Source organism: Micropterus salmoides, unplaced genomic scaffold (assembly GCF_014851395.1).
Source record: "Micropterus salmoides isolate LMB-PRFRI ecotype aquatic unplaced genomic scaffold, ASM1485139v1 Ms_hic_scaffold_12, whole genome shotgun sequence".
NCBI lineage: Eukaryota > Metazoa > Chordata > Actinopteri > Centrarchiformes > Centrarchidae > Micropterus > Micropterus salmoides.
Window position 1 is genome coordinate 26,541,157 of NW_024040263.1, and position 12,305 is coordinate 26,553,461.

General features: G+C 40.7%; 1 protein-coding gene across 1 annotated transcript; it reads right to left on the minus strand.

Annotated features, from left to right (window-relative positions):
* Positions 1–4,374: 4,374 nt before the first annotated feature.
* Positions 4,375–10,366, minus strand: gpr78a (G protein-coupled receptor 78a). The gene is made up of 3 exons (XM_038714312.1): positions 8,981–10,366; positions 8,674–8,787; positions 4,375–8,373 (listed from the first exon to the last, which is right to left on the minus strand). Exons 1-3 carry the CDS (start codon positions 9,652–9,654, stop codon positions 8,130–8,132), a joined length of 1,032 nt encoding a protein of 343 aa, XP_038570240.1. The 5' UTR covers positions 9,655–10,366; the 3' UTR covers positions 4,375–8,129.
* Positions 10,367–12,305: the final 1,939 nt, after the last annotated feature.

Here is a 12,305-nt window from a genome sequence, read left to right on the forward strand (position 1 = left end):
AAAAGTCTCCTCATAGTCTACACCCATCTTTTGACTATATCCTTTGGCCACATATCGCGCCTTGTATTTGTCAGATCCATCAACATTGTTTTTAACTGCATACACCCATCTACCCCCACTGCTTCCTGTCCCTTAGGTAAGCTGGTTAGAGTAAACGTGTCATTTTCTTTTAGTGACTGCATCTCTTCATTCATCGCATTGACCCATTCACTTGAGTTAGATGAGGTTACGGCTTCCTTGTATGTTAGGGGTATATTACTCATTAACCTGTAACAATAGTCTATGTTAGTCAGTACCTGATCGTCACTCTCCCCACCCGATACATATTCGGACAGATAACTTGGTTTCTTCCTCACTCTAGGAGGGTATCTTTTAGGTCCATCTCTGGCCTCATCTGGCTGCGTTTGGCTGTTTTCCTCAGGCATAGTCACTGGAACCTGAGTACTTCTCGGACTCGCATTAGCATTTTGCCTGATCTTGTTTGCCCTATTCTGGACCTCAAAATCGTCATCATCAGGAGTCAAAACAGTTTGTGTCTGCCGATCCAAAACTGTTTTGGTCACAAACTTCACCAGTCTGTATTTCTGAACTTTTCCACTGTCAGGATAGTAGACCATGTAGGCTGGGCTATTTTTGTCATACCCGACAAAAATTCCCTTCTCACACCTTGAGTCCAGTTTTCTCTTGTCCTGTTTATAGGCAAAACACACTGACCCAAACTTTTGCATCCTGGAAAGGTTAGGCTGTTTTCCTGTCAACACAAAGTAAGGTGTCTGTTTTGTGCGCTTGTTAAAGCATCTGTTCCTCACTACAGCTGCTGTTTGTACTGCATGGGTCCATAACTCCTTTGGTAACTCACTCTCTATCAGCATACACCTCGCCATATCAAATAGGGTGCGCCAATTTCGCTCAGCAGTGCCATTTTGGTGTGGTGAATACGGTGCTGAGGTCTCATGTCTTATCCCATTTTTGTTGAGTAATGCCTGGTAACTTTTCCCCATGAACTCTGTACCATTGTCAGATCTGATGCATTTTACCTTCCCGTATGGGGCTGTGTCAGCAAGAAACTTCTCTGTTGCTTGCACTGTGTCACTCTTATGTTTCAGAAAGTAGACAAACACTGCACTGGAATAATCATCAGTGAATGCTAACGCAAACCTATGCCCATCTCTGGTATCTGGGTCTATAGGTCCCGCTATATCTGTGTGCACCAACTCTAAAGCTGCTTTGGCTCTTACATCAGGCTCTCTGTTCCTGGTTTGGATAAACTTTCCTTGAGTGCATACTTCGCAGTGAAGGACAGGTTTATCTGTTTTACCCTTAATCATCATGCCATCAACAACACCTTGTAACTTTTGAATATCATCATAATTACAGTGTCCCAAGATCTCATGCCATGTCTGCATATCATAACACCCCTTACTTTGGTTCACATTCATCACCCGCTGTGTGTAAGTAGTAAAGTCTGTTGTACTTGAATGTGGAATTTTGTACCGTCTTTATGTTGTAGAAGATCTTCCCCTTGCTTGAAGATTACGGTGGCTCCGCTGGAAGTGGCTGCTTCTACAGAAAAGATGTCCTGCGGGTAGGAGGGGATGTACAACGCCTGTTTCAGCGTTGTGTTGTGACGTCGGCCTCTGCTGTCGATCAAGCAAACCTCCGCATCTCCTCTGCGTTCAGCAATTCCTGTGCACCTTGTGCCGTCAGCCAACTCCACGCAGTGTGTCTCGGCCTGGAAACTCTCGTCGAACTTATTAAATTTCTTTATATCTGTGATGATGTGTGAAGTTGCTCCTGTATCCACCATCAGACCTGTTGCCTTGACACCGCGCCCCAGCTGGATATCCACGTCCCCGTCGCTCATCCGGAATGCATACTCCTTGCCGCTCACCTCTTCAGAAACCTTCCGCGCGTCATCTAGCCTCTGTTTCCTTCTGCAGGTTGCGTCCCGATGTGTGTTGCTCTTACACTGACTGCACCACTTCTTGCGTTGACATTCTCTGGCTTTGTGTCCTCTCAGGCCACATCTGAAGCACGTAATGTGCACACTCCCGGCTCCCCGGTCACTTGAACTTGCCAAAGCGGGTTTTTCACTCGGCTGCGCCCGCGCCTTCATGAAATTGTCAACTAATGCTATGGCGCGCATCTTCTCTGTGTCCTCATAGCTCCGTAGCTTAGTTTTAAATTCGGCAAAAGCCATCACCTTCTCATTTTGTGTGACATGTATAGCAAACGGTTTGAATGACTCTGGCAGGCCCTTCAAAATCATCGCTACTAACAGTCCATCACTTAATATCTCTCTACCAGCGTTTCTCAATGCCGTAATGGCGGTCTCTGCTCTTATAACATACTCAGTCACACTCTCGCTGTTCGACTTTTGGAGTGAAGTCAGTTCTGTATACAGGCTTATTACAAATGAAATTAATGAATGAAATTAATTATTACTTTACATGAAAGGTTCAGTGAGCAACAAAGTAGTATCACAGACAGAGTTAAATGTTCAGCCAGTTTACAAATAAGACTGCTTCTATCAGCACATAAACATAAACGATCTATATCCTGCATGAAAACACTACAATGTAAATTCAGGTCACTCATGTTACCGTTTCCATAAAAGATACACCTAGTGTGCTTCACCAAACGCACCGTAGTCGGCTAACATGAAGTTACTGGAGCTAGCATCAGTTAGCTGCCCCATTTTCTCACATTAACATCGTTGTAAACAGTAAAACATGGCACCACAATTGACAACATAGTTAACATGAACATGTATGATGCTTGTGCACTTCTGTCACCTGTAAATATAACACAAAGACAGTCTTATATATCAGCTTCATCTGCTGCTTTGTTGACTGTCTTGTATTTACGACTGGGCTAACTTCCTTGTAAAACGGGATTATAGCGCCACTCGCTCCAGTACCAAAGCCGCTACTACCGCCTGCTGGCGGGAATAAATATAGCTCTACTGCTTCTTAAAGTGAGTCAGGTGAGTTTTCTCCAGATTAACAGTGACACAAAGCATGCTTAGTAGTAATAAACACAACAAAAATGATGGTAACAATCTTAAGTATTACCATAACGCTTCTAGAACTAACCTTAGCCACTGAAATACCCAGGGCGCCACACTAGGTCAAGACCTCCATGCACTGGGTACCTCTTTAGCTTGTTTTAGCACGTGTAGTATTGTTGTGTCGGTCAGGGAACGTTTCATTCATTTGAACTTTTACTTTTTATGTATCAATAGAGCCAATGGTGTTAATCCACAGCTCTTGACCGGTGAACAACCTGGCAGTGTTTGAGAGCTCATGTGTGTTTCTCTCTGTCTGCAGAATCCCGACCTGATGGGGCCCATTCTGTGTCCAGACCTACCAAACTACTCCGTTTATATTATGTGCTTATATTTCTTTGTTCCTTTCTCTGTGCTGGAATTATTTTAAGAGCTTGATGGCTTTATCCAAATTATTATTAAATTTGTTGAATTTTAATAATAGTGTGTTTATTCATATAGTGTGTCAATTTTATCATCAATATCAGCAAATCTGATGTTAATATATAGATTTTACTCATAGATAGGGACGTAAGGATACTGTATGAAAGAGCACTTTAGAAATATAGCCTAATGATAGTAATTATAATTATATACATATATGGCTGGTCTGAATTCTTGATTTGGAAAATGAACGAAGATTGCAAAAATGGACAGATTTAACAGGAGTAGTGGCTTTTGAGTATTGACAACATGATATAGTTTTTACATGGTTTACATGGTGAATTTGGTTGTGGCCCTGTGGGGCTTTATAGAAAGATAGAGAATAATCAGGAAGTGAATTTGTGCATTATACTTTGTCAACTGACGCGAACCAGATAGCCTTCGTTGTTTGAGTACTGAGCTGTTTCTTACATTGCCCATTAGAGGGCTGCAGCGCTGCACTAACAAGCGTAGTTCAAATGAAGAAAATGACTCAAAAAAAGATTAGTCAATTTTACTGAACAAGATTCAAAGATGCAATTCAGCAAAAAGACACTTTTTTTCACAACATATAGAGCTTTTTATATACAGTCTATGGTAGGGCTCCAAAGTCCTGGGAGTGAGGAACTGCTGGGTTTGGCTGCAGGAGATCAGATCCACTGACTCTCTCAGGCCAGGTCTAGCGGTTTGTGAACAGTAGCTACAATCATGTACTAAAATTAAAGTTGGCATCATTATGGGTAATTTAGCATTATTGCACCTTGGCATAGTTAAATAAATGTAACATCTACCTTAATTAATCACTGATATAATTCACTACCTGCCGAGCACACTATGGCTGGGTTCACACCTCTGGTTCTGTAAATGGAAAACAATAAAAGTGCAGTGGATCTTGCCATAAAACATTGTTCCAGCCAATAAGCAACAGGTGGCTTTGGCGCTCCTGCACAGGAGTGATGTGGGAGGGGGGCAGTGGGAGAGAGCAGGCGCGCGGGAAGACATTTTTGCTTAGGGGTGCTGCACAGTAAAAATGCACACATGACACGTCTGTGTGTGGGCACGCACTTACACACTTTCCTTCAACACAGAGTGGTTACAAGCATGGTCGTATAGAGTCACCGAGGTCCGGACCTCCGTATTTATATATATGTATGCATAAATAAAATCTTTCGAATAAAAAACATTGATAACACAATCAACTTAAATAAAAGCCATATGGGCGCAGCTGATTACACTGTCGTTTCCCTCATTTCAACTTGAAAAACATTTCCACACTCAGTGTTCATATTTGGGGAAATACATGAAGCACATGAAAACCTTGTGCGTGCAATAAGTGAGAGCACCACTGTTTCGGGAAGAATTTTGGAAGATACATTTTTTTAATTTTGGGCTGGGTGGTGAAGCTTCTCCCCATTAAGAGAGACGCTGTGCGCATTTACACATAGGGCACAGCAGCATAACTTGATATTTAAATCTCCCAATATGCCAACAGGATTAGTCAGAATCTAACATTAATTAATATTTTGCATTCTTCTCTACATCCATAAGGTCTCACACAAAGTCCAGGTTCACACAGAGAAACTGTCTGGAGTAAAGGAGCCGTCCTCCTGATCAATCCTGAGCTCCATCAGTGCATCTAAAAATTTTCAGAAGCTAAAAGTTGAATTCTGTTTCCTCTGCAGAGTTTCTTCTGTCCTGTCAAGTTTATAACTACAGTTAGTTTTGCAGCATAAAGGTCCCACAATATGTGACATTAATGCACCCATGGAAATGTTTAAAATGTTGACAGCAGCCTCTCTAATCATGAAAGCAAATCGTTAAAGAAAATACATCAACCCAATAAAGAAATCACTTGGAATGTTAAAAGGACTGGTAGAGGTGGGATAAATCTGAGAAAATAATTAGTTGGGTTGGGGGCCGGTGGATGATTTGTGCGTACATGATCATCATTACACCAATTCAGCTGCTATAATCGTGACAAAACATTGCAAACAGCTGCTGACATTAAATTATTAGGCTGTAATATGAACCACAGCATTCTCTGAATTCAGCACTAACCTGCTGTATTTTATGTTGTCAAATAATAACAATAGTGCCCATTATGTACACACACTGCACATGTAATTTTTTCCCGCGTGCTTGGGATAGAGATTTCTATACACCAGCGCATTCAATTGTGCTGGACTCAAGGCACTATGAAGAAGGAGAGATGGCTGAGAAACAGCTGAAGAGGAACAGGTCTGAAGAATACAAACAGGGAAGAAAGTGACCAGGCAAGGGTGAAGGCATTTCAACACTGTCGGGGTGGTGATGGCGCATAGATAATTCCTACTGTGAGACATCCACCGTTGTGGCCCTGAGCAAGACACTTAACCCCTAGTTGCTCCAGAGGCGTGCGACCTCTGACATGTATAGCAATTGTAAGTCGCTTTGGATAAAAGCGTCAGTTAATTAATAAATGTAAATGTAAATGTAACACTGGAGAAAACTCAGAGATTTGAGATTTGGGGGGCGGAGCTTTGGAAGGAGCACTGAGGGGAGGGATATATATGTTTGGCAGTTGGGTTCAAATATCCACAATCCTTCTGCAGAATAACTTATTCTCCCTTTAATACAGCATCTGTTTGATATTCATGACGATCTTAACGGCATAAAAGTTTTAGGACATCCACACACTTGATATTGTGAAACCCTTTGTAATTTCCTCTATTGTCCTCATTTTTCCCTTACCCAAATCTGGGTTTGCATTCTTTGTAAATTATTATATATGTATATTTTGGTAAAAGTTGAATTCCAATAAATATGTAGAACATACATACATATATCTTCTGATATTATACTGACCATTAAATAGTGCAAATAGTGTATGAACAGTAAGTACAGCAGTTGGGAAGATACTACCTGAAGAAAATGTGGGTGCTTTCATTAAAACACATTTACAATTGTGTTTGAATGTTGTATGTTTTGTGTCCTTCAACTTATTAAAATAACTTGTTAGACTGTTGGATTGCATCTTAAACTATGTGAACAGGGCCCGATCAAGCACCTAGTTAAAATACTAAGACATTCTTGTCAGTCTGTCAAAAAAAGTTGTTTTCCAAAGACAGATATTCATTACAATGGTCTGTTTCCTAAACCAGCACTCAGAAAGTACCACTACTGTAGCCTTTCCCCAAATTGTTTATGTTTTTAATGATGGAAAACTAAAGTTTAAAGAATGGCATTGTCGTGTGTTTATTTATCAATAAAATTTAACTTGATAAAAATGATTTAAGTTATTAAATTGCAATTGTAATATTTTTATTTTATGGGCTATACAAAAAAAAAGACAAAGCAATAACAGATCCCATAGCTTGTAAAATAGTGGTAGGCAACCAGAAATGGTCAAATGCTAGTGCTCAGCAGCCAACTGGAACTTATGACACACAACCGTTGTGGACATATATGTGAAATTGATGTCTGAGATCACCCATTTTAAATGTGTTGTCAACATGTGAAAAATCAATGTGTTAACAACATTTTAAGTTATTTGTACATATTATTAATGTAGGTTGTGTTATTAACATATTTTTGAACTGCTTGGCTTTCCATATACACAGAGCTCTGTGTGTGTGTGTGTGTGTGTGTGTGTGTGTGTGTGTGTGTGCGCACAAGTGTGTGTCTGGAGGGTATGAAGAAGAACGTGGCTTGTGGGGGTGGGAGTGGGAGTGAGGGAAGTTCATGCCTGTTTTGTTTGACATTATAGGGCTGCTGAGCCTGTTCACCAGTTTAATGCAAGAATAGATCTCTGCATCAGTCCGTGAAACCTTGCCAACCTCGATGTCCTTGCAGTTTTATTCCTGGAATTATCATCTATTATTAGACTATTGCAGGAATTAATGTGTGTATAGCTGTGGTCCCAAACATAGGGATCGGGACCCCCTATTGTGTCCCAAGATAAATATGAGGGCTCACCAGATCATTAAAGGAGTAAGAAAAAAATATCTGAAATATGACATGATGACATGGTGTTTTAAATACCTACAGTATCACAGTATTAGCAAAATCTAATGATTTTTCACTCATAGGCTGTACTCATACAGTAGGCTCATGTGTGTCTGTGGCAGTAGAGTTTATTCTTTAACTGTGTGTCTGCTGTAAAATCTTAACATCCTCACACCTATTTTTCAACTATTTTATTAAAATGTCACGCATTACACTAAACTTTAATATTAGCTTTAAAACTGTCAGCAGAATGAATATTAACCAATTTTTTTACTGAAACATGAAGACCATGTCATAACAATTACAAATGTTACTTCAACTGTACATTTTCACTGATCATAGTAATAAACATAGTATTGTGGGCTTTATGTGGTGTGTTCTTGGCAATGCCTCAGCAGGTGAACTGACCAGCCCTGTGGAAACAACAGTCTGTAGAGTCTGAAAAGGCCTTTGGCACAGTGTGCAGTCTCATTGAACGTACATTGTTTCATGTCCTTCACAGTTCTCCCAGCGGAGAACACCATGGCTTTAAGGAGCCTGTGGTCCACCCATGTGTTAAAGTGTCCTTGAGCAAGACTCCCTTCTGCAGGGCTGCTGCTCTTCAGAGACCCTGACCTCTGACCTTCCTGCAGAAGGTATGCAGGTGTTGAATCATTCAAATATTTGCACATCAAGCTCAGGTAATTCTGGCAATACAGTTGTCTTCTGTGGTGTCCAGCATGCTGCTCGTGCTGTGGACAGACAGCAAGTATTTATCCTTTCTTAGAACCCGACTGATGGTACTAACCAGGACCTTCCTGTACTGCTGGCGCAGCAGACAGTAGACAAATGGGTCGCTGGAGGTCTTGGAATAGGACAGACATTTGGCGGTGATGCCCCAATACCGGGGGATGTGCACAGAGGGCAACAACTCCACCAACCTGCAGGAGAAATACAAGCAGAAGTCACTATACTGAATATATAAGCCAATTTCTGTTGCATTTGTTCAGGATATTGTGTCTAGTCACTCTGCCTTAATTGTTATACCACAGTAAAACTGTAAGATGTACAAAAAGGACATAATTAATAAACCCATTATTCTATCATCGGCACATCAGACACAGGAAATGTTAGGGCCATTATTGTAAAAGCATCTAAATACAAACAAGTTCTATGGAACGTTAACCAACTGGCATACAACCTGTAATAACAAAAGAGTAAGCTACAGAGCAGGGTGTTACCTTGTTATAACATAGGGTGAAAAGCAGAAGATAAAGGAACCTATGAAGATGCAAATTTTTTTAGCAGCACGCTGCCTCCTCTTCTTCTGTTCAGCTAGACACCTCTCCTTCACACTGAAGGGCAGATGCAGAGAGAGAGAGAGACTGATTCAGGTGTCCCATGACATCTTACACAATTAATAATGTAAATAATTAGCATTACAGAACAGCCCTATATAAAAATAAGTCGACGGTTTTCTCTGTTGAAACAAGTCAGACTGCAAACATCTATATCAGCCTCAAAGTTTTATCCACTTGGCCTACTTACCCGGGGTGAATATCAACCAGCAGAAGCAGAGTCTGCACTGTAATTACATCTATCCTCTTGCAGTGGGACCTGGCCACTCTCAGAACTTTCAGGTAGGCGAAGCACAGAACGAGGAGGGAGAGCGCAAAGCTGCTACAGTGGAACAGCGCGGTGAAGGTCGCATAGGCGGCCAGCTGCGACCTCTCCTCCACATCCAGGTGAACAGTGCACGAAGCGTAAGTGTGGCTGTAACCTCCCCAGTCCATCAGCAGCTGGACCAGAGAAAAGGTGAGAGATTGCAGCCAGGAGTACGCCACGATCAGAAAAGCGTCCCTGTAGCGCATCTTGCTGGAGTAACTCAGGGGAAACACCACAGCCACCCACCTGTCCATGCTCAGCGCGGCCATGCTCAGCATGGCATTAGTGGTGAGAAAAGTCTCAGCAAAACTGACAGATTGACAGAACAAGTCCCCGAAGGGCTTTGCACTTTTGGTCACACCGAGAAACGTGGCGGGCATGTTGATGATAGTGAGGAGGATGTTGGAGAAGCAGAGGTTTAGGATGAAGATGCCTGGTACGTGGGATCTTAAGTCGGAGCTCTGGGTGAAACATAGAAGCACTGACAAGTTTGTCAACAACGAGACAACAGCTATCACCACAATGGCCAATTCCAGTAGGAACTCCGGAATGCTCATCTCTCGAGGATCTGCGTTAGCAGCAGTTGCGGGGATGATGCTGCGGAGTGTCCGCCATGCTGTCTGCTCGTGCCCCCCACCAGCTGTGACGGATGGCAGTTTCCCCAGCGCACGTGCCAGAAGTGCGCTTGTGAGCACGAGACAAGTAGGAGAGAGCTGTCCAGTGCTGAAATACCCAAACAAGTCTCTAAGTCAGTGGCGGGAGCGTCTTATTAAAACCATTTAAAGTTGCTTAAGCTATCCAGTGATTAAATTTGTGTCGGTGCTGTTTTTATTTCTCCAGTGATTACCCTCCTGCGGTTTAGTCCAACGCAAAATGCCGTGAAAAGAAATGATGACTTCAGATATCCAAGTGCTGTGCGTTTACGCTCGATCATGCGCACTCTCCAGCACCTCCTCTCTCGGCTGGCAATTCCGTGCGCCCTGCACGTGTAGTCGGTAGCTGGCTCATGTGACGCTTGAACAATACTCATACAAGCAGGAGTTTATATCGGAGATGGGGATGTCATGGTACTTGCACTAAAATTTCACATTTCTCCCCTAAAATATGACATTGTGCTTTTGCCTGAAAAAAGCCCTGAGTGACGGCTGTGGGAATATGTTTGACACTGGCACTGCCTAAAAATTGAGAAATATTATAAATTCGTGATGTGTGTGTGTGTGTGTGTGTGCATTTGTGTGTGTGAGAGAGAGTTATTCTTTGGATCTTCCCTTTGACATACAGCATATTTCCTTTAAAAACCCTTACAGTAGATCAGCGTGAGCACATAGCCACAGTTAAACTGCGACCACAGTGACAGATTTAGTCCACCCCCTGCAAAAACATCGGGTGATGCACACACATGTAGCCACACACACACACACACACACACACACACACAGAGAGAGAGAGAACTACCCATTTCCATAGCAACACCAAATCTCTGGTGGCTCTGTAACTCTTTGAACTTCGTCTTTTTCAGCGCTGATTTGTGTTGATCTCCCCTAAAATGCCTGTAAGAAACATTTGCCTTGCCATGTTCATTTAAATACAGTTCTTGAAAATATCAGACACTGTTTAAGGCATCATCTAAATTACAAATGCAGGTTGATGAGAAGAAAGAGTACGAGAAGTGTGAGAGGAAGGACGGGACCTGAGGCTGGAAAGAAAAAAGGATTAAGGGGGAGGAAGGATGTGTGCAGGAAGGATAAAAAAAATGGATGATGTCTACATTTGCCTTCCCAGAATGTCTTAAAGGCAGCTCTAGTCTATTTTAGGTGTGAAATTATTTCTATACACCTTCTAAACTATAATGCTAATGGGGTTAAATACAAATAATGATAATACAAAATCTATCACAATAACAAGCTGGTGGAAATGATCTGAAGTGATATTTGCACATTCAGGTATGTATTTCCTATTGAAGATTTAAGAGCCTACTCAAAAAGAAACCAAACAAAGAAGTAGTGTATATAATAGAATAGAAAGTGAAATAAAATGCACATTGTTTGTGTAGGCTATTTCCTTTTTATGTACAGTATGTATTTACTGTGTCATAATTGAATAAAACATCTTTTAAAAGGACAAACATTTAGCGTAATTCTTTGATAACTGAAGATTTGATTAGATTGTTTTTCATTGTTTTTTTTAAATTTAATTTTACTGTATGTTTGATTAGTTTTTATTTAGGCATTTTAAATCTTCCATAGTTTTCACCTCTGCACGCATGCAAGCATGAGTGAGCTAGTGTGTGTGACTGCGTGGGCAAAGTTTTCCTCAGTATGTACACATAATATAGTATGTTTATCTATGGGTCTGAAGCTGCTTTTCTTCCCGGCAGCTCCTAAGATGTTGTTTATCCCTGCTGTCCCCAATGGCTCCATTTATATTCAATCATTAAGGGGTTTGGAGAAGACCACATTTACAGTGAAATAATATGCACTATAAAAAAATTTTTATTCCTTTTTATTTCACTGATTTTCCTGTATTTTTGAAATACATGAAAATTTCAAAAATTTACAAAAATAAACTGTGAATTTACATGTCTAATGTAAAATAACATGAAAAACCCATAGCTGTGAATAATCATAACATTTCTGTTATCTTAAGGAAACTTTTTGGGTTTTTCACGTAAACAAACTGTTACAATACATTCAGGAATTTCCCGTATTTTCACAAATATTATTTTTCTTATTTAAAAGAAAAAAGGGTTAAATTTAAGTTTAATACTGTAAAAACATTTCTTAAACTTGGTACAATTAGTAACAGTTAACCGTAACAAAAAACATTTGTTCTGTAACTTGACATAGATTTTCTTGTTAATTGACAAGTATTTCCTTTAATTATGGATATTTGGAAAACAAAAACATTGAATAAATGTTATTTTAATCAGTATATAGTGTCTACAAGTATTGTTAAACTGTCGAAACACAGTTTTGATCATTGAAAACAGCCACAATTACTGTAATTTCACAGCTTTTGACTTTTATTATAATTCTTAGATTACAAGTTAGATTAACATAGTATATAATTGCCCCAAATCGCCCGATGTCAGCTGGGATTGGCTCCAGCCCCCCACGACCCTGTACGCAGGATAAGCGGTTGACGATGGATGGATAATTGCCCCAAAGAGGTAAAATTACAGTTCACACCTTTTAATGGTGTTAAAAAA

Bases quoted from the DNA above. Each gene is read 5' to 3' on its own strand.
- gpr78a (XM_038714312.1), bottom strand. From the start codon at position 9,654: ATGAGCATTCCGGAGTTCCTACTGGAATTGGCCATTGTGGTGATAGCT. The intron at 8,788-8,980 runs GTAAGTAGGCCA...TCTGCCCTTCAG, and splicing joins CTGGTTGATATTCACCCCGG to TGTGAAGGAGAGGTGTCTAG. The intron at 8,374-8,673 runs GTAACACCCTGC...TTTCTCCTGCAG, and splicing joins TCACCCTATGTTATAACAAG to GTTGGTGGAGTTGTTGCCCT.